A 24,053-nucleotide genomic window follows, 5' to 3' on the forward strand; every position below is an offset into this window, starting at 1 on the left:
GCCGGGTGCAAGTCTTTCTATTTGATGCCTCTTTGGCGACTTGCGTGTCGATGGGGATGAAATGATGATGATTAGGACAACACAACACCCAGTCCCTGAGCGGAGAAAATCTCCGACCCAGCTGGGAATCGAACCCGGGCCCTTAGGATTGACATTCTGTCATGCTTACCATTCAGCTACCGAGGGTGGACTGCATACAAAATTATTTGGCCACAATAGAAATCACAAATGGGATAAAAGTTATAGTTCAATACCATCAGGCACCAGTTTATCTGTAAAAGAAACTGATGGATTCAGAATAAATTCTTGTTCCTCAGAGTCTAAGTTTGAAAGTTATTCTATGCAGTATTTGGAGGATATTTTCATCAACACACAACTAACTGGTAAAATTACAGCTTCAAAAGTGGAAGATGAGAGAAAACTTTGTGAAAAACAAATACAAAAGCCTCCTCAGAGAATTCCCAAGAACAGATGGTTCAGCATCCTACCTGTGATGAAAACATGGCAACTTTGAGAATGTTCACATGGAGACAGAGGTGGGTTTTTAAGGATGTAATTCTAACAATAAACGCAAGGTACAAAGAGCTAGAAAAGCATGGAAATGAATAAGGGAAAATTTCTCAATTTCTCGAACAAGAGCTATAATCATTTAACTCCGGATGTGAATACAAAAAGGAAATGTATTTCAAATTAGTAGCCAACCTAGCTAGAAAAACATGTAGGCCCTACCTAACAAAATAATTAAAGATGGTAGTCGGATCCCATTGGTCTCTTTCAAAAAACTTCTTAAGAAACAATGCCAACTGAGCAGTAGACACAAACTAGATCATAAATTTGCAGACTGTCATATTTTAATTGAAATGCATTTGACCAGCAGAAGAGTAGAGGGTAACTAAGGTCAAGGCTACAAAAACACTGCTATGATGAGTAACATAATAATTATCAGCAGTGGTGGTGAAAAGTAGCTAGAATCAGGGGAGAAAATAAAACTTCATTTCAGTTGCACAGTTTGATGGAGTCTCTGTTAAGTTTTATACAGAATTTACCATTGAATTAGCTCTGTTCAATAGCAATGTACTGCAGAGCCTTTGAGCAGAAAGATGTTTTCTACAATTGGAAAAGAACACATCACACCCATCTACAAAAAAAGGAGTACATTTAATTCACAGAACTACTATCTTATATCACTTACAACTATTTGTAGAAGAATACTAGAATAAATTCTGAGTTCAAATGTACTGGCCTACCTGGAAAAAATAACCTAATACAAAAAAATTAAACAGCATGGGTTCCAAAAACATCCATCATGCAAAACTCAACTCACACTCTTCACATATGGTATCCTCAGTACTACAGACAAAGGAAACTACATTGATTTGGTGTTTCTAGACTTTTGAAAAGTTTTTGAATCAATAACATATCAACACTTCTAAAGAAAATATGTTGCTATAGGGCTTCTCACCTGATTTTCACCTGCATCAAGGCAGAGTGCAGCACATTGTCTTGGATGGAGAGTCATTAACAGTCACTTGAAGTAATGTCTGTTGTTCCTTAGATGAATATAACAGGACTTTTGCTGTTCATGAGTACATGGTGTACTGCAGGGTCCTATTTCGAGAGCTCTGTTATTTCTGATATATATAAATCATCTTTCACTTGTGCTGTTGGAAGATGGTGCAACTTTAGGAATAAACTTTGTTTCCGTCATTTTTTCTCAAAGTTTGAGACTGTATTGTGAGCATCTTGCAAAAAATTTACATTCCAAAGTATTGGCCATCTTTTGGGTAGCATATGAATCCCACAGCAGAAGAACTGGGCATCTTTCGAGAAGATCCATGCATCGATCCACTTTTGCAATTGTTCATATGACAGGAAGCACTGGGCATCCAGGTCACGTGCCACTGAACTAAAAAGTTGTTAGTCAAAGGGAACAATGTCTGGAGAATACGGCAGGTGGGGCAGGACTTCCCATTTCAATGTTTCCAGGTACGTTTTGATGGTTTTTGTGACATGGGGTCAAGCACTGTCACGCTGCAAAATCACCTTTTCATGCATATTGTTGCACTGTGGCCATTTGTCTTTCATTGCTCAGCTCAAACACATCAATTATTTTTGATAACGATCTCCTGTGACTGTTCTCATTGGTTACAGTAGCATCGAAAGCTTTCTCTCTTTCACAACCATGCCAGTCTTCAACATCAAAATCACCATTCTTTAAGCATGGAAACCATTTTCTGCAAAGTTCTGTCACTATCAGGCATCTCATCGTAGGTCTTACCCAGCTTTTTATGAGCCTCGGCCGCAGATTTCTTCTTATCAAAGCAGAAAATTAAAACCTCCCGCAGATGATGAGAACTGGGCTTGTAAGTTGACATATTCAGCCAAGAATACCTTTAAGATGCAATCAAAAATCGAGTGATATAATGATGGAGTTATGTTCTCAAATGGCTAAGCTTACTGTATGACACTTACGACCTACGACTTGCACCACTACTGTCCATTAATGCCATCTACTGCAAAACAGCGGAAGCAAAGTTGGAGACCTAATAGTAGTGTCAGTCCTCTTACTACAGAAGCTGCTAATGAAATAGTTGAAAATATCAACAGATGGTTCACACAAACAGGTTATCAAATTTTGACTACACTATAATTCAGTACTTCTTACAGTATTCCACAGTCTATAAAAATAGCCTACTCGAACAACGAAATAAATTATGTAGAAACTGTTGCATTTTTACAATTATAGATAGATTACAACCTTGACTGCAAAATGATACCCTACAATTAACAAAGCATGTCAATTCAGTGAAATTTGCATTGTACATGGGTACACTGCTATAGGCAATTTACAAATGAAGAATCTAGTTTATTCTGCATATTTACAATCACTAATCAATTATGGAAACATTTTTTGATAAAACTCAACTTACAGGGACAATATTTTTACAATGAAGCAGTGTGTTGTAAGCATTATACCAGTTGTTAGCTAGACAACATTCCGCAGAGACATCTTCAAGAACTTTGGTATTTTAATAATGTCTTCATAATCTGTATTTTTTTAAATCTGTTGTTATAAATATTTCTCATTTCTCAAAAACAATGCAAAAGTGGATATAACACTAGGACCAAAAACAAGCTCTATGAAGGGATTAAAATTAGTAGAAAGGAGTCAGATATATGGATACATATGTATTCAACAACCTACCACAACATATTAAATGTCTTATGGCTAATATGGTGGAGTTTGAGACTGAAACAAATATATTTCTGTTGGCCAGCTTCTTCTGCTTCATTGAAGAGCATCTTCAAAGAAACTCATAAAATTAATGTGTTATGCTCTTTATAATCAATTAATAATTCATATTGTTGAGTCATTTCATTATTTACTTAAATACAATATCCATCCTTGACCTCTTTCCGTATCCTAAAGGCTCATATCCACAGTACTCGAGGACTGCATCTAATGTAATGTAATATCGTAGACTAATGATATAGCAGCTATTATTAGTTGTGTTACCCAAGATTTGAAACAGCATCCATAGAGATTGTGACAAAATATCAGCCTGGTGCAGGACCGAGTGACTTGCTTTTAACTTAGACAAATGCAAAATTGTACAATCAAAAATGAGAAAGCATGGTATCTTCTGACTACCACATTAAAGAACGACAAATAGAATTCGTCATGTCAAACATATGTTTTGGGATAAAGATGTGGTATAAAGTAGAATTCTCATATAGTGTCAGTTATAGATAAAGCAAGTAGCAGGCTGTGATTAATTGGCAGGATAGTGAAAAACTGCAGTTTGTCTGCAAAGGCATTGCATTGTACATCCCATACTTAAACACTGCTCAAATGTGACATGAGGTCAAATTAATAGGGGACACTGAGTATATTCATAGAAAAGTCCTGTGAATGGATACTGGCTTGCGTGTTTGGTGAAGAAGTGTAATAGAAATCATGAAAAATATTGACTTGCAGACACTCAATGAAAAATACCAGACAGCCACAAGAACCTACTTGGAAAACTTCCAGAATCTTCTTTCAGGATAGAAACTATAAATAATCTTCAGTCCCCTATGAATCTGCTCCACAAGGACTTGAAGATAGCATTAGGCAATTTAAGGCTCACAGAGGTGTACAAGCAGACATTCTTCCCATTCTTCATCATGAACAGAACAGAACAGAAAGAAACCTTAATACACAGTAAAAATAAAAAGTATGCAATTGTAGATGCAGACATATTTATTACCAGAGATGAATGTACGAGGTGTGTTCAAAAAGTAAGGTGACTTTATATTTTTAGGAAAAAATATTTATTTATTCATCAATATTCATGTTGACCCCTTCAAAGTAATCCCCCTCAGATACATACACTTGTGCCAACGCTTCTTCCAATCCTCGAAGCATTTCTCATAAGCACTTTTTGGTACAGCCTTGAGTATTTCCAGCGATGCAGTTTTTATTTCCTCAATTATTGAAAATCTTCATCCTTTCATAGGTCTCTTCAGTTTTGGGAACAGGAAGATGTTGCAGGGGGCCAAATCCAGTGAATAAGGTGGCTGTAGCGCAATTGTCGTGTTGTTTTTGGTCAAAAAAATCTCTCACAAGCAACAATGAATGAGCAGGTGCATTGTCATGATGCAAAGTCCACGAATTGTTTTTCCACAATTCTGGACCTTTTTGCTTATTGCTTCTTGCAAACAGCACATAATGTCGCAAACAGCACATAACGTCAAGGCAATACTCCTTATGACCTTGCGACCTTGAGGCAAAAATTCATGATGCACTATGCCACAGTAATTGAGAAAAATAGTGAACAAAACTTTGACATTTGATTGAACCTGGTGTGCTTTTTATGGTATTGGCTCTCCAGGATGCTTCCATGGGGACGATTGGGCTTTTATTTCCATGTCATAACTGTAAACCCATGTTTCATCACCAGTTATGCCCCTTTTGAGCAAATCAGGATCATCATTGATGCCATTTAAGAGCTCCTGAGAGATGCTCATGCAAATCTTCTTTTGATCAAAATTGAGAAGTTTTGGAACAAACTTTGCTGACACACATCTCATACCCAAAACATCCGAAAAAATTGCGTGACACGAGCTGATCAATATGCCAACATCTTCAGCAACTTCTCTTATGGTAATTCAACAATTTTCTTCATAGCTTTGACATTATTATCTGTTGTTAATTTGCTGGGGCGTCCAGAGTGAGGTTCATCATTGGCATCTTCACAGACTCACCATATGCCACTGTCAACATTTCAAGTGTTTTAGAGCACATGATTCCATTTTTCAAACAAAATTTGATGCAAATTCTTTGATCCATTTTTTATTATAATCGTAAATCACTGAGCACACTAAAACACGTCTAACCTTTCTATCTATCAAAAACAAAGTATGCTGTACACTTGAAACTGTGAACATATGTTCGGGACATGTGGACAAAAAAAAAAAAAGGATCAATAATCGAATTACGTTGCCTGTGCAATTTGAAAAGTCACTTTACTTTTTGAACAGCCCTCATATGTTGTTGGCTTTTGAGGTAACCTGCAATCTGCTACCTGCCACAATTGATAATAAAATATACTTTTCTAACTTTCTTAACACTTCTTTTAAAATCTGTAGTCTTTGATGCTATGACAGCTTTATGGTAAGTTACTGCCTCCTCAATGTTAACTGAATCAAACAGTTTGTGTCTATTATCCAACAGCTGAAGATTATTCTAAAAAAAATATTTAGAATAATTTCAAATAAATCTCTATCCTTGGCACCTGTACTGAGTCTCTTGAAATCCCTCCTCTCCCTTCCAATTAGCATAGCACAATCTGTGTGCTGTTCAATGCAGAGTTAGTGTCCATTATCTGATCCACAAAAATTCCCTTGTCCTATAATTTCAAGACATTATATGAGTATTATGGCTGAAAAAACACATATAGTGGTAGCCCATCTATCCTATAGTCCACGTCGAAACAGTCTGTACCAGTTAAAAGCACAGTGGGTTGCTGATTTAAAATGTCTCCTTAGAAACTGTCACTTTATATGTAGTAAAGAACATCTAAAGTAATTCAATGTTATTCTTTGATTTGTGATTCTGTGATAAAGTTTATACTAGGTACAACGAAAATCCATGCACATTATTCTGACTGGGAAGAAATCACATATGGTGTTCCCCAAGGCTCAATCGTATGTCCACTATCGTTCCTCATATATGTAAATGATCTACCGTCTAATGTAAAACAAGCAGAATTAGTTCTTTTTGCAGGTGACACGAGTGTTGTAATCACTCCCAGTATACATACAGAAATGGAAGGAAGGTGAACTACATTCTCAAAAGTACCACTGGCTTGTTTTCTGCGAATGGTCTCACCCTGAATTTCACAAAGATACGTCACATTCAGTTCTGCACCTCTAGGGGTAATGCATGGTGATGAAATAATATATAGGGTGGAAACTTCAAAATCCTTATGGGTCCAGATTGATGAGAATTTAAATAAAAAAAAAACACATTTTAGAACTCCTAGAACAACTTAGTTGAACCACATTTGCACTTTGAATCATAGCAAATTTTGGGGAGAGGGAAATCAGTAAGTTGACATATTTTGCTTATTTTCATCCAATAATGTAATATGGAATAATGTTGTGGGGTAACTCATCTTTAAGTAAGAATAATATGTGGTGCTCACCCACAATCATCTTGTAGACATCTGTTTAAGGGGTTGGACATTCTGACTACTGCTTCACATTTTATTTTTTCCCTCATGAAAATCTGTTGTAAATAATTCACTACAGTTCAATAGGAACAATGAGGTACTTAATTACAATATTAGAAGAAAAAAATGACATTCATTACTCAACATTAATGTTGTCTTTAGCACAGAAAGGGGTGCACAATGCTACAACTAAAATTTTTGACCACTTACCCTGTGATGTAAAATGTCTAATAGACAGCACAGTAAATTTTGAAAATAAATTGAAAAAAAGTTTTCCTTGATACCTCCTCCTGTTCCTTAGAAGAATTTCTATGTTTGTATGTTTGTAATGTGTAAAAGGTGATGGGTAGGAATTGCTAACTCAATCTGTATATCTTGCTTTTGTTTCAGGGAAATAATAATAATAATAATAATAATAATAATAATAATAATAATAATAACAACAACAACAACAATAATATGTTGATGTTTAGAGTACAAATAGATGTACAAATTAATATGCAACATGAATGTAAACTGACTCATTCCACATCATGATGATTTATCATGGAAAATTATCCATGGAACATGAAATTAACAAACTAACTAACACTATAAACATAAAGACCCAATGGACACAATAAATCAGAGTCCATTGTCTTCTGAAGAAAATGTAAGAATAAAATGTAAGAATGGTAGAAGTAATGCACATTTTCATCTATACTTCAAGATTCCTGTTATAATGTGCTGTTGATAAAGATTGTCACAAATTTCACTTAGAAATTATTTCTGAATGTGTCACATTAGATTCAGCAAACACATAAATGAAACATACTCATGATTATCTCAAAATATGATTATCTCCCCATTTGACCATTCTGTTTATTGGGAAAGTTTATGTGCAATTTATATTTATTCTTACGGCTATGAAGATCACAGCTAAGCTAAAACAGATTTCAGCAAGTACTTATTAATATGATTTATAGCTGAAAACAAAAATCAGAGTGTAATATGCCAAAGTCTCTTGAAGAGGCCTCTTAAAATTTTTATTGACTTTTCCCTTAGTATTATTGCTTATGATTTAGTGAAATAAAAGCAACAGTCTGTTTGCATGGCAAGTGCAGAAATTGATACAGTGAGCACTACAATGAAATTTGTGAACACGATTCAATTGGAAACTTCCCAAATAACTTGGAACTAACACCCTTTTGTGGAAGCAGCCTGAAGATATCATCCCATGACAGACCAGACAGAAGACAAATGGCAGCAGACAAATGAACCTCTGGTCATTGTGCAAAACAAGTGAGACTTTTTCAGACTTGTTGCCCTCAACGAAGACGCCCAGTTCTTCTGCTAAGTATCATTGGGTTGCTCACCTATTGTAGCATCAGTCGGCCACTTGGTTCATTCTGTGGGCAGCACCTCAGACAGGTCATGCCAATTTAGCCATCTCCAGTCTACACTGGACACAACAGTAAAGATTCTATGGAGTCTACAAGCATGCATGATGGTATTGCAACAGAGGAGTTCAACATTGCGTGTCTGGACTACAGCACTTCGATGGATGTGTGAATGGCAAGCTTGTATGTCTGGAAGACTCTCAAGACCCACCTCGACAAGTACAGTGCACCAAAGAAGCTAGGAAAGAAGACACAAGAGAAGAAGATACAACAATCAAGGCTCTCTTTAGGGGCTGAACTGAGTGAGTGATAAAGGAAAGGGCTGTTCCTCACAATGTTTGGAGATGTAGCTGTGAAACAACTCAACCAGGCCAATAAGAAGAGATCGCTGCTGTTCATCTTAGCTGTAAATATCTGAGAACCAGCATCAGGACAAAGAAGTTGATGCAATCTTCGGCTAAATAAGCTCCTGAGCTTCCACGTACAGGTGGAGTCTCTTCCTTCAGAATTTGACATGAAGCTAAAGTTCCTGAAGTGTCAACAAGAGAGACAAATGGCAAAATATTGCCACAAGCAGGTGGTACGTGTAGTGTGTGCTGTCAATCAAGTTAGTTGCACCTGCACTCTGAACAAAGAAGACTAATCACAATGTGACCACTATGGCAGTCAGCATGTCACAAGTTGGCACAGCTGCAAGGCCTTCTGAGACTGTAGCAATGCTAGTGAAACAAATCAACAGAAGAAGACTGTCCAGGTGAACTCAGCAAACGTTCATAAAGCCATAAAGTAACGAAAGAGGAGAAAGGGATGCAGCAAGGCCATTGCCTCGCGTTCAGAGCAGGTCAGAGTCAAGCCAATAGCAGCCTCACCTCCTGTGCTACCAGCAGGCCTCCTCCCCACCAGTGAGAGTGGTACGGGCGAAGGCCACTGCGTGGTGCCAAGTGGACACAGTTTGCACTGGCTTGCCTCGAGGAGGAAGACACCATAGTGGCAAAAAACAGTGCAACAGCTGGTCACGTGACACATGACTGACGCACCTCTGTCATCATCCTGCAGTAAACTGAGAGGCTATACAGGGTGATGCTCCATGCCGAGATGGAGGCTGCCTGCCTCAAGCTGAGAGAGGCCTACCATTAGCAGCCACAAATGGAGTCATGAGCAGTGCAAACACTGTGCACGTGACGTCATGACAGCCTCCAACAGTGAGGACCCCACCCCCCTCAAAAAAAAAATCACCAGGGAATGCAGACGAACAAAGTGGATGACCAAAATGCATGCCTAGAGATGTCTAGCAAAAGACTGAGCCATAAATCAGTGCATCACAAGATACAACAAAGATCGAGCAAGAAGTAGACACAGAAAACATAAAGAAAAACCCAGCTTTGTCCAGGTTTTTAGGAGCTCTCTCGGTGCTTAAGGTGAATGCCAGAACTGTCCCCAACACCCTCCATTTTCTCAGCTAGGAGAAAGAAATTCACCCCAAATCCTAGTATATATAAACGATTGACAGACATGTAAATTGAAAACAAAATGTATAAGAAATTGGCTGAAAACTGCAGAACTGCACTGGAACAGACCACCTTCCTCCATACAAGGAAGGAGAGGAAAAAGCTAAATATAATCTCTAAAGATCATGCTTTGATGCGTATATTAAATTTACATGTCTGCAAAGCCTAGTGCAGTACAAATAGAAATAATTCTTAAGTTCAGTTCCAAATAACATTATTTCAAAGCTAGTCATATGTGTCATACCTGTGCACTCATAAGATGTGTGAAATCATTCATACACTCCTCAAGACTGAGCCACTTTAAGCTCGGAAATAACCATGTAATAGAAATGGCTGCAGCTCTTAAAATAGTTAAATCTCTCCTGAAACAAATGCATGCAAAGGATGCAAGTAGCATTATTTCAAAGTAAAATGTGAAATGAACTGAAATGAAACTTTCAGTCTGCTGTGTCTGTTCCTGCCATTCTTGTTCTACATGCTTTACAGCTGTCCTTCATGATGGAATTCACACAATCTGTGAATGAATTGGTTTGTTTCATAATGAACAGCTATCTGATTAAGAATAATTGTTTTTCTTCCACAAAGACAAGCTGATAGTGTGTCTTATTTTTGGGACATTTCCTTAAATAGTGATTAGGACACTTACACAGCTAAGGGTAAGTCTAAAAGCCAACACTTCAAAATTTATAATAATGTCTGTTAATTGTACAGAACATTAAACATGGAGTGTTGTAGTTCTACTAAGTATGGCAGACACAGCGACTGTAGAAGTGTCATTTGTCAGTTCTGTTTTATTAAAAACTATCAATTGTTCCTTGACACTGTCTTGCAATGAGCAGAACCATTATATTCAAATCTTTGTAGACATTCACTCTATTGACCAATATTACAAAGTACATTATGGAGATGACAGGATTATGTATTTTTATATTTATATTTTCAGCACTTGATTGGAACTCCTCATAGATGAGTGTGATGATTAGAATTGGTACCTTCTAGACTCACAGTTTCTTTTTTCTTTTCTTTTCTGAAGTGAACAAAAACAAGAGGAGTAAATGTGAGGTGGTAAGAGCAGCAACAGATATACACTAAGAAGATATCTGCTTCAACATTGATGTATTACAAACAAAGCACAAACCTGGATATAAAAGGATGGTGAACGGAATCAGTCATACCCCTTTTAAAGGAACTGTGAAGGTATTCTGTGTAAGTGACTAAATGAAATCATGGTAAACCTGAATCTGGATGGCAGGAGGGGGATTTGAACCACACTACTACTGAATGCAAGTCTGAATGTTAATCACTGTGCCACCTAACTCAATGATCGGTATGTGACCTTAAAGTCATGCCATGAGTGATCCACAAATAACAGAACAAGACACATACTGTAAATTGAGATAGTAAGACAGTAATACTCAAATGACAACACATAAGTAATACTGATCTTGCATGTACCATGCACAGTCAACAAATTGCACAGAAGGAGCTGAAGTGGGTGCCCAGCAGTTAACTATTATTCAGGCAGCAAAATCACTAACATGATACTATAATATAAACATTAAACAGATATGAGGACAGACAACCACTCACCAACAGCTGATTGATGGACAGAACAGAGAAACACACAGCAGCATTTACACCACTCCTTTTCCAGCTACTGCTCTTTTTCTCCTTTAAAGGCTCCCCCCCCCCCCACACACACACAAAACAAAACAATTATTAGAATACTGCAGTGTCCATTTATGATCAATAATTATAATCATTTAATTGCTATGTCATGTTTTACAAATCCCACTGATAGACTAATAATCATCTGTAACGTGAGAGAAATATCAGACGCTACATTATAACTGCTGTTATCAGCACACAATTTTGAGGCACCAGTACTGCATTCTGGAAACTACTTTAAAGCATTCTCCAGGGCTGCTCTTCCAAAGTAAATAGTTGTCAATTGATTTTATTGTGATTCTGCCCCTGTACAACAGGTATCCACTAACAAGCACATTTTTCGCAGGAAAGAGGATGAGATCTTTCATCATCTTCACTTCAAGTATAAGGGCTTTTTTTCTCCTGTTACTGTAGCCACTGTTACTTTAGCCACTGCTTCCTCAGTCTTCCTTGATTACTTCTCCCAACAGAGTTAATTCTTTACATCTGGAGAAGTATCTTTCTACACTCATTCTTTCATGTCCATTCTAGTTTCTCTATTTTCTTGTATTTTACTGAGGACATTAAATATATTCAGTTCTTCCCTAAGTTACAAAATTTGAAATACGTCAGTCACTTCTTGTGCATGCTGTTACCGTATTTGGAACTCTCACTTCTGCTGCTTGTGTGCAACTTACTTTCTTTATAAGCCATGTTTCACTTCTGCAAACACTCACTGGGACTGACACTGTCTTAAAAAATTTCAATGTTGTTTCTTTTGTTTTATTTTTAACACATTTGTTTATTGTTCCACATTTTTCCATACTTTGCTGTGCTTTCTAAAAGCTTTCTATTGTTCCACATTTTTCCATACTTTGCTGTGCTTTCTAAAAGCAAAATAATTCAAGAGTCCAACAAGGGTAAGACTACACAACAGGTCATAACTTACTAATAAAGTTCCATTATATTCTTATGACAAAAACTTAGTTCCTTTACTAAGATTATCACTATTAACCTGACTCAATTTGAAAACTACAATAGCATTCATAAATATAACACCAGGGACAAAAATGATCACTCTTCATGACCAATCACCATAAATTTTGCAGCTATAAGAATATTTGAGAACCTCTGCAGTATGTTAAAATTGCTGAAAGATAACAAAAATAATTTTAAGGCTAATGAAACTATGAAATGGACTGCTGATTCATTACTCAGTGGGTATCTGCTCAAAAGCCCTGTGATGTAATCACGCCTAACACAAATTATGAACTTTGATACCATGGGGTATTGCTTTTTTCATTTGTGAGTAAATAAGCTCATATAAAACTATGTTTTCCAAAATTCCATATGTCACATATTGCCATTGATATTTTGTGTGATTAGGATAATTTTGAAGCTTTAACAAGAAAACATTTAAATTTTTCTTCACTAAATTTTGTTGAATATGTGAATGTAAGATGCAAATAATTAAGCTCTTTGCATATACATGTAACTTTTGTCCTCTCTCACACTTGATGGGAAAAGGTGTAAGAAGGCAGTTAGGTTTTCGTTATTGTAAGAAACAGATGAGTTCTGTTGTAGATATCATAATGAGTAGTCAAGTTTTGTATACAATTAAAATCTGGAAGTTGATGGATGTAAATTACCTCAATCAATCAAGTGAGATGTTTCAGAATATAGGAGTTAAAACTATGAAAACTTTCTCATTTCATAGTTAGTGACCCAACAAATATTTACAATCCTGGAAAGTTTTGATTTCTTTATACAGAAAATATCTGAGGCTATCATACCCCTGAAAGGAAAACAATGAGGTGAGCAACAGAATCAGCTAAATAAAAAAGTATTAAATTCATTAACTTGGGCAAACCTACCAATATTAGTAACAAATAATGAACATTCAGCAAGTGGATACACCAAGAGACAGTTATTCTTTATTGAAATGGCATGTTCCAACATGTACACAACTTGTGTTCTATCCATAACGAATTTCTCCTATCCCATCTGATGGACTGACACATTAAAGCACAAGGCCACTTCAGCATGTGTCCATGACCACAGTTCTTGATTTCCGAAATGTCACAATATTTGTACATGGCAGAGTAAATTTATGTATGAATCTCACTTGCCACAAAAGAGGCAGTTAACTAATACAATGGGCTTCACAGTTGTCCAGAAACCACATTAAACACTATGATGTCCCCTGCTATTGATAGGGTGAAGTAGGTTTAGATTAGATAAGGAAAGAAACAGATGTCATGAGAAATGCAAACTCTATCATGCTTACATATAAAATTTAGCTTTTGTGTCATTATCAAAAGATAAGAAATAACAAAAAATATATATTAAGTGTTTGCAATATGTGTTTGGTCCGACACAGTTCTGTGTTGCCCGTTTCTTTTCTTCTGATCCACGTTTTTTCAGGGTAATAGAAAACGAAAATGAATGACCACATTAATTTTGAATATACATATGTTTTTCTTTGTGATGACAATATCACAGTGAGAATCATACAGAAATGCATAAAATGGATAAGACACGAACATCCAATGTTTATGTTTGTTGACCAGCAAGCTATTTTCTCTGTTAAAAATATGGTTCAGATTGTTGTTATTCTGTGTGATTACAACATTCAAATAGCATTTTCAGTCAATATCCTCACAAAATATCTGTTATTTTCAAGTAATTAAAGCTTAAAAATCATTAAATTTCAGGATTTGGTCACATAAACAAAAATGCTCAGTTATTGGCTGAAGATCTGATGAACATCACATGCTAGGCATAATGCAAAGTTATATGTGCATTATAGGAGCTTTAGTCAAAGGTACTAGCCTTTTCTGTACTATTTCTGCAAACCATTTTGCTATTTAGTGATGTAAAATGCATTTAAAACTTTTAAGTAACAACAGAAAGTAATTTTGTAAACACCGATAGTGGAACCCTTCAGACAGCTGATGCATTTATGCTCCACCCAATAAGAGTGGCATCACATGTAAGGACAGACATTCTTTTCCCTGATCTCTGCAACAACATCAAACTTGCTCAAAACTAAGGAACTGTAGATCGTTTTGTAAATGGGTCCATATCTTGTATGCAGATTGTCGACTGTTGTTGATGTTGTGGTCTTCAGTCCTGAGACTGGTTTGATGCAGCTCTCCATGCTACTCTATCCTGTCCAAGCTTCTTCATCTCCCAGTACCTACTGCAACCTACATCCTTCTGAATCTGCTTGGTGTATTCATCTCTTGGTCTCCCTCTACGATTTTTACCCTCCACGCTGCCCGCAATACTAAATTGGTGATCCCTTGATTCCTCAGAACATGTCCTACCAACCGGTCCCTTCTTCTAGTCAAGTTGTGCTACAAACTTCTCTTCTCCCCAATCCTATTCAACACCTCCTCATTAGTTATGTGATCTACACATCTGATCTTCAGCATTCTTCTGTAGCACCACATTTCGAAAGCTTCTATTCTCTTCTTGCCTAAACTATTTATGTTTCACTTCCATACATGGCTACACTCCATACAAATACTTTCAAAAACGACTTCCTAACACTTAAATCAATACTCGATGTTAACAAATTTCTCTTCTTCAGAAATGCTTTCCTTGCCATTGCCTGTCTACATTTTATATCCTCTCTACTTCGACCATCATCAGTTATTTTGCTCCCCAAATAGCAAAACTCCTTTACTACTTTAAGTGTCTCATTTCCTAATCTGATAACCTCAACATCACCCGGCTTAATTCGACTACATTCCATTATTCTCGTTTTGCTTTTGTTGATGTTCATCTTATATCCTCCCTTCAAGACACTATCCATTCTGTTCAACTGCTCTTCCAAGTCCTTTGCTGTCTCTGACAGAATTACAATGTCATCGGCGAACCTCAAAGTTTTTATTTCTTCTCCATGGATTTTAATACCTCCTCCGAATTTTTCTTTTGTTTCCTTTACTGCTTGCTCAATATACAGATTGAATAACATCGGGGACAGGCTACAACCCTGTCTCACTCCCTTCCCAACCACTGCTTCCCTCTCATGCCCCTCAACTCTTATAACTGCCATTTGGTTTTTATACAAATTGTAAATAGCCTTTCACTCCCTATATTTTACCACTGCCACCTTCAGAATTTGAAAGAGAGTATTCCAGTTAACATTGTCAAATGCTTTCTCTAATTCTACAAATGCTAGAAACTTAGGTTTGCCTTTCCTTAATCTAGCTTCTAAGATAAGCCGTAGGGTCAGTATTGCCTCACATGTTCCAATATTTCTACGGAATCCAAACTGATCTTCCCCAAGGTCAGCTTGTACTAGTTTTTCCATTCGTCTGTAAAGAATTCGTGTTAGTAATTTGCAGCCGTGACTTACTAAACTGATAGTTCGGTAATTTTCACATCTGTCAACACCTGCTTTCTTTGGGATTGGAATTATTATATTCTTCTTGAAGTCTGAGGGTATTTCGCCTGTCTCATACATCTTTCTCACCAGATGGTAGAGTTTTGTCAGGACTGGCTCCCCAAGGCCGTCAGTAGTTCTAATGGAATGTTGTCTACTCCCGGAGCCTTGTTTCTACTCAGCTCTTTCAGTGCTCTGTCAAACTCTTCACGCAGTATCGTATCTCCCATTTCATCTTCATCTACATCCTCTTCCATTTGTCCATATTGTCCTCAAGTACATCACCCTTGTATAGACCCTCTATATACTCCTTCCACCTTTCTGCTTTCCTTTCTTTGCTTAGAACTGGGTTTCCATCTGAGCTCTTGATATTCATACAAGCGGTTCTCTTGTCTCCAAAGGTCTCTTTAATTTTCCTGTAGGCAGTATTTATTTAACCCCTAGTGAGATAAGCCTCAACATCCTTACATTTATCCTCTAGCCATGTCTGCTTAGCCAATTTGCACTTCCTGTCGATCTCATTTTTGAGACGTTTGTATTCCTTTTTGCCTGCTTCATTTACTGCATTTTTATATTTTCTCCTTTCAATTTAATTCAATATTTCTTCTGTTACCCAAGGATTTCTACTAGACCTCGTCTTTTTACCTACTTGATCTTCTGCTGCTTTCACTACTTCATCCCTCAAAGCTACCCATTCTTCTTCTACTGTATTTCTTTCCCCCATTCCTGCCATTTGTTCCCTTACGCTCTCCCTGAAACTCTGTACAACCTCTGGTTTAGCCAGTTTATCCAGGTCCCATCTCCTTAAATTCCCACCTTTTTGCAGTTTCTTCAGTTTTAATCTACAGTTCATAACCAATAGATTGTGGTCAGCGTCCACATCTGCCCCTGGAAATGTCTTACAATTTAAAACCTGGTTCCTAAATCTCTGTCTTACCATTATATAATCTATCTGAAATCTGTCAGTATCTCCAGGCTTCTTCCATGTATACAACCTTCTTTTATGATTCTTGAACCAAGTGTTAGCTATGATTAAGTTGTTCTCTGTGCAAAATTCTACCAGGCGGCTTCCTCTTTCATGTCTTACCCCCAATCCATATTCACCTACTACGTTTCCTTCTCTCCCTTTTCCTACTACCGAATTCCAGTCACCCATGACTATTAAATTTTCATCTCCCTTCACTATCTGAATAATTTCTTTTATTTCGACTATCAGTTATGAATTATGATCCAAAGTACAACAACATACTTGGCAAATCTTATTGCTGATTTTCTTGTGTACAAGACAACCCAGCAGAGATAAGGGTGTTGTGATCTATGGTGCAATGGGTAACACATCTGACTACAAAGCAGAAAATTTTAGGTACAAATCCTGGCAGGGTTGTAAATTTTTAAAAAATGTAAAACAAAAGACAAAAATAGCACTGGTAAGAAATCAGTGAGGCAGTTGTTTCGATGGTAGAATGTATTATGTATAGCTTTGCATTAAATTTAGAGAAATGGACAAATGAGTACGTAGGCATGTAATTTGTGTACACACATTTCACTTCTTTGGAAAGCATTGTTAGTGGCAAACGTTGTATCCCATGCCTACAGTACAAGGTGTAGGATGATGAGGTATTGTTTACAGAGAGATATAAATCTCTTACACCATGCATGTAACACAAATGTAAGGACTATGATGTTTGTGAGCAGAAACTAATGTCAGAGTCTGCAGCAGGCTTAATTCATCTTTGCGTAAGATGACGAAAATTTAAACAATAAGATTTCTAGTTGGCCATTATAAAGATAGAAAAGGATTGTTTCCAATAAAGTAAAAAGTGTGTGCTCACATTAACTAGGAATCCTCTTGGAAGGTGACATTTGAATGGCGACTGCAAATGTAAGTGCATGTAAATGGCAAGGAAAACTCAACAATACCTTGTTTCTGATCAGTGTGGTGAAGTTTTGTAATTACAATCATTACCACTGTGAGAGGACTGATGAGCCATTTACAAATGAGTTAAAATATTCCTTTAAACAATAAGATTTCTAGTTGGCCATTATAAAGATAGAAAAGGATTGTTTCCAATAAAGTAAAAAGTGTGTGCTCACATTAACTAGGAATCCTCTTGGAAGGTGACATTTGAATGGCGACTGCAAATGTAAGTGCATGTAAATGGCAAGGAAAACTCAACAATACCTTGTTTCTGATCAGTGTGGTGAAGTTTTGTAATTACAATCATTACCACTGTGAGAGGACTGTTGAGCCATTTACAAATGAGTTAAAATATTCCTTTGGGCCAGATTTGAGCCACCAATCTATGGATAGCTACTTATAAACCATTACAGACAACTGACCAACAAAGCTACAAAAGGATTAATGTAAATATTGTCATAATGACAGCCAATTCTCCTAATTTTCACTGTGAGTTTAATTTTGTTGAATGACACTGTCCTTCCTTGCAACAGTGGGAAAGTATGTCTCAGAGGTAAATTAATGTTAAGCAAGACATTTTTAAATAACTTGTGCACTGATGTGGTGGCATTTTGCCAGTACAGTGCAACTACATTTTACCCTTATTTTCATTTTTTGGAACACTAAAAAAAAACTTTGCAAGTGTTTTTGTAGATGTATTTGTGCAATTTAGTACTACACACTGTTTGTTAGCTATTTTCCAAAAGGTATCACTGTGGATGCGATTTACAACAGTAGGAGCAGCAAGCTAGCCAGTAATGTCACAAGCATCATCAAATGGCTCAAAAGGAGCATTTAATGAGTTTTCAATTTATTTTAATCTCACTTCCATTTTCTCCAAAAATACTGAAATTCAAGAGAATAGAAAGTATGTTATGAGCATAAAATAACACTATTAAGCATTTAAGACAATTTCCACAAAACAGTCAAATGCCCTACTGTATCTAAACTGGCTTGACGTTAAACATACATCATAATTTTAACAAAAATCTGTGGTCTAAGTTTTCATTTTCTACAATCGTATGTGTTAGTGTTAAGCTCCAGTATACTATCATCGGATTCTCAGTAGCAGTATTAACAAAACACTACTTTTAGATCAATTAGATACAGTTGTGAAAGTTGACAGTCAATTCTCAACATTTGTAGTTATGGTGGTAACGTAACAAGAGAGGGCTTTAGCTTGTCACTCATTTCAATTTCTTTATTATACGTGGACACTAGATTCAGTGTTAATAAAACTAATAACCATTGCGTCCAACGACTGAACGATATATATCTGTTTTGGTACAATCAGAAAGGTTTTTTTTCCCCCAATTATATCAGTTATGTACCTATAAAGGATTCAGTCATGAATTACATCATAGCTACCTTATATTTGTCTTATGTTTACATTAATATTTTAGTTCCTACATCAACCACTGAAGTTAAAACTGGTAGACACAACAAGTAGAATGGAACCCTCACTCTTGGGAAAACCCTCAGCTATGTGCCGTGCCTAACAGTTTTCGCTGGCCTGGCACCTAACGAAACTGGTGCCGGTCCAAAATTGTGAGGCTCTTGCAATTCATAGCAGAAGGTGTAAAGGAGAAGTTCTTCTAGTACCTTCCACCGCGGAAGTCGAACACGCGGCAGAACTAATGGACGTGGTCAGCCCATAGAGGGCTCCACCTCCACGGCGGCTATTCCGCGCAGCGGCTCTCGCGCAGCGAGGGCGCCACCGCCAAGCCACGTGCAGACAGCAGCCAATAGCCGCTCCTTCAGGTTTCGTATATAGGGACCCGCTCTGCCCTAGTCCAGCCAGTCTGGTACTCGCTCTGGATTTCGTTTCTATCTCGGCGGTACTGCGTTCTGATCGTTGCTCGTTGTTGACATTTGCCTGGCTCTGGTTCCGAGTGGATTTACGTTTGGTGTTTGGTGTTGTGGTTTCCACAAGGCTCCGTTGTTTCTCTCTTCCTTGTTGTGTCGCTCATTGTTGGTCGTGGTCGGTTGTTGTCAGTTGTCGTTGGTCTGTCGTCCGGCTTGTCCTGTGCTTACCTGGTGGTGCATGCTCCACCGCTGGTGGCTTCCCCGCCTGGCGGCTCTGATCTGCAGCCCAAGGTGTTCCCGCTGTTGGTTGTGGTTACAACAGTTCTCCTGTCTGTTTTGCTAATGAATAAGTGGTATTTGTACAGATGCCAGGAGCTGTGCCAGTACAGCATGTATTAATTAACTGGCTCTTTCGTGGCAAGTGGGATCAACACATACATTCACTCTGGTGTAAGGCATGTATTGAGACATTTCAGCAATTGAGAACTTTAGTCATGGACTCTTGGTGGAGTGGCCACTTGCTTTGATGTGCCACTACCTGTTAAACTGGGTAGGAGAAATCTGCCTTGAATAGAATCCAAGTCATTCGATTTGATTATACCAGCCAGTCCAAGTGTGGGTTTTATGTGTTCTCATCTTCATTCACACCAACTTTTGGCTGGTTAGTGGCTTTTGTTTTAGTTTAATGATTATGAACAACAGAAAAAACTTATCTGGATCTTAGTACAACTATGATAATGACTGTTAAACATGACTTGGTTCGAATACAGACATAGAATTTGGTTAATAACAGTAAAGGATTGTGATCACTGGCTTTGTTTGATCCTCCTCTGAATATATCATTATTGGTAGCTTAGCAACCCATTAAACTTTCACACTTGAATTAAATGACAACCTCCATGCCAACCAGCATGTTGTTGTTGTGGTCTTCAGTCCTGAGACTGGTTTGATGCAGCTCTCCATGCTACTCTATCCTGTCCAAGCTTCTTCATCTCCCAGTACCAACTGCAGCCTATATCCTTCTAAATCTGCTTAGTGTATTCATCTCTTGGTCTCCCTCTACGATTTTTACCCTCCACGCTGCCCTCCAGTACTAAATTGGTGATCCCTTGATGCCTCAGAACATGTCCTACCAACCGATCCCTTCTTCTAGTCAAGTTGTGCCACAAACTCCTCTTTTTCCCAATTCTATTCAATACCTCCTCATTAGTTATGTGATCTACCCATCTAATCTTCAGCATTCTTCTGTAGCACCACATTTCGAAAGCTTCTATTCTCTTCTTGTCTAAACTATTTATCGTCCATGTTTCACTTCCATACATGGCTACACTCCATACATATACGAGGTGCATTCAAGTTCTAAGGTCTCCGTTTTTTTTTCTCCGGACTGGAAAGAGATAGAAACATGCGCATTGTTTTAAAATGAAGCCGCGTTCATTGTCAATACGTCCCAGAGATGGCAGCACCGTACAGCAAATGGAATTTTACCACCAGCGGCGAGAATGAAAACTGTTTTAAATACTTAAAATGGCGACGTTTTCATTACTTGAACAGCGTGCAATCATTCGTTTTCTGAATTTGCATGGTGTGAAACCAATTGAAATTCATCGACAGTTGAAGGAGACATGTGGTGATGGAGTTATGGATGTGTCAAAAGTGCGTTCGTGGGTGCAACAGTTTAATGAAGGCAGAACATCGTGTGACAACAAACTGAAACAACCCCGGGCTCGCACAAGCCGGTCTGACGACATGATCGAGAAAGTGGAGAGAATTGTTTTGAGGGATCGCCGAACGACTGTTGAACAGATCGCCTTCAGAGTTGGCATTTCTGTGGGTTCTGTGCACACAATCCTGCATGATGACCTGAAAATGAAAAGTGTCATCCAGGTGGGTGCCACGAATGCTGACGGACGACCACATGGCTGCCCATGTGGCATGTTGCCAAGCAATGTTGACGCGCAACGACAGCATGAATGGGACTTTCTTTTCATCGGTTGTGACAATGAATGAGACGATGATGCCAGTTTTCAATCCAGAAACAAAGCGCCAGTCACCTCGATGGAAGCACACAGATTCACCGCCACCAAAAGAATTTCGGGTAACCGCCAATGCTGAAAAAATGATGGTGTCCATGTTCTGGGACAGCGAGGGCGCAATCCTTACCCATTGTGTTCCAAAGGGCACTACGGTAACAGGTGCACCCTACGAAAATGTTTTGAAGAACAAATTCCTTCCTGCACTGCAACAAAAACGTCCGGGAAGGGCTGTGCGTGTGCTGTTTCACCAAGACAATGCACCCGCACATCGAGCTAACATTACGCAACAGTTTCTTCGTGATAACAACTTTGAAGTGATTCCTCATGCTCCCTACTCACCTGACCTGGCTTATAACGATATGTTTACGAAATGTGTATACATAAACATACAGTTATAAATGTCCCCGTCCATAGTCGCTGATTATAACAATATGTTTACTTTTGTGCTGTAACATATAGCTATAATCAGCAGTGGAAACATATTTGCGAACGCCGACTGTGTGCGGCTGTTTCTTGTTTGATCGTCTGATCAGTCGGAAGTTGCATTGCAGAGGAGAGAAAATGCCTATTCAAAATATAATTATTTTTGGATAGCTCAACATGAATTTCCTAAGGGGCCATAGTTTATCATGCATTTATCAGTAGAATATGATGGGGAGAAAATATTTCGCCGCATGCAACTTCCGTCCGAATTCGACGAAAGAATTCGTGACTGTGAACTCTCTATTTGGCAGAAACATAAAGAAAATTAAATAACTTCAGGAAGGAGTGAGACATAGATTCTATATTAAATAAATAGTCCATACACCAGTTCCATTTAACTCTGAATTTATGGCAATTAATAGATGAACTTACACTGCGATGAAGGATTTAACATGGATACAGTTTTGACTGGCACTTCTCGTAATGAAAACAATTCCTTTGACATTTTCAAATACACGTCGCACAATAAATCTACTGCTAGGCACTTTTAGTATTACACATTTACTTTACACTAAAACAATATTATTTTTAACGATAATAATACGGCGGCAAGACATGCGCGTCCGACACAAGTTACAAGAGACAAGAGAAGAATGAATAACTGTTCATTGAGAATATCTCGTACATAAAAAAAAAATGTGTAAAAGTGTTCTTCTTCTGTCCGTTTTTCGCGCCGCGGTTTACAAAGTCAATAACTCACTGCATCTCTGACGGCACTTCGACAATAAACACGTTACGTCACCGGTCGTTCACCTTTTACATTCTCGCAACATTATTTGCTAACTGTAGCTGTTGCCGAGCGACTCCACGATTAGTGAATGATTTAAAATGATAAGGCAATCACATAATGTTACAGGCTCCTAGTGACTTTTGGCTTTTTCCAACAATGAAAGACACTCTCCGTGGCTGCACATTCACCAGCCGTGCTGCTATTGCCTCAGTGATTTTCCAGTGGTCAAAACAGACTCCTAAAGAAGCCTTCGTCGCTGCCATGGAATCATGGCGTCAGCGTTGTGAAAAATGTGTACGTCTGCAGGGCGATTACGTCGAGAAGTAACGCCAGTTTCATCGATTTCGGGTGAGTAGTTAATTAGAAAAAAAAATCGGAGACCTTAGAACTTGAATGCACCTCGTACTTTCAGAAATGACTACCTGACACTTAAATCAATACTCGATGTTAATAAATTTCTCTTCTTCAGAAACGCTTTCCTTGCCATTGCCTGTCTACATTTTATATCCTCTCTACTTCGACCATCATCAGTGATTTTGCTCCCCAAATAGCAAAACTCCTTTACTACTTTAAGCGTCTCATTTCCTAATCTAATTCCCTCAGCATCACCCGACTTAATTCGACTACAGTCCATTATCCTCTTTTTGCTTTTGTTGATGTTTATCTTATATTCTCCTTTCAAGACACTGTCCACTCCGTTTAACTGCTCTTCCAAGTCCTTTGCTGTCTCTGATAGAATTACAATGTCATTGGCGAACCTCAAAGTTTTTATTTCTTCTCCATGGATTTTAATACCTACTCCGAACTTTTCTTTTGTTTCCTTTACTGCTTGCTAAATATACAGATTGAATAGCATTGGGGAGAGGCTACAACCCTGTCTCACTCCCTTCCCAACCACTGCTTTCCTTTCATGTCCCTCGACGCTTATAACTGCCGTATGCTTTCTGTACAAATTGTAAATAGCCTTTTCCTCCCTGTATTTTACCCCTGCCACCTTCAGAATTTGAAAGAGAGTATTCCAGTCAACATTGTCAAAAACTTTTTCTAAGTCTACAAATGCTAGAAACATAGGTTTGCCTTTCCTTAATCTTTCTTCTAAGATAAGTCTTAGGGTCAGTATTGCCTTCAAACATTTCTACAGAATCCAAACTGATCTTCCCCGAGGTCAGCTTCTACCAGTTTTTTTCATTCATCTGTAAAGAATTCGTGTTAGTATTTTGCAGATTTCAAAAATACTGATCATCTGAAACTCAACTCACACTTTTCTCACATAACATACTAAAAGCTTTGGGTCAAGGCAGTTGGTAGATGCAGTATTTCTTGATAACCAAACAGCATATGACTCAGTACCACACCTATGCTTATTGTCAAAAGTTCGATTACATGGGGGTATCAAGT

General features: G+C 37.9%; 1 protein-coding gene across 2 annotated transcripts in view; it reads right to left on the reverse strand.

Annotated features, from left to right (window-relative positions):
* Positions 1-24,053, reverse strand: part of LOC126175521 (uncharacterized aarF domain-containing protein kinase 2-like) — a 121,680-nt gene that overhangs the window by 34,547 nt on the left and 63,080 nt on the right. For both annotated transcript variants that reach the window (XM_049922348.1, XM_049922347.1), the window contains one exon: positions 9,848-9,965. In XM_049922348.1, the coding sequence (XP_049778305.1) occupies positions 9,848-9,965 (118 nt within the window). The remainder of the gene's footprint in view (positions 1-9,847; positions 9,966-24,053) is intronic.

The sequence above is a fragment of the Schistocerca cancellata genome, chromosome 3 (assembly GCF_023864275.1).
Source record: "Schistocerca cancellata isolate TAMUIC-IGC-003103 chromosome 3, iqSchCanc2.1, whole genome shotgun sequence".
NCBI lineage: Eukaryota > Metazoa > Arthropoda > Insecta > Orthoptera > Acrididae > Schistocerca > Schistocerca cancellata.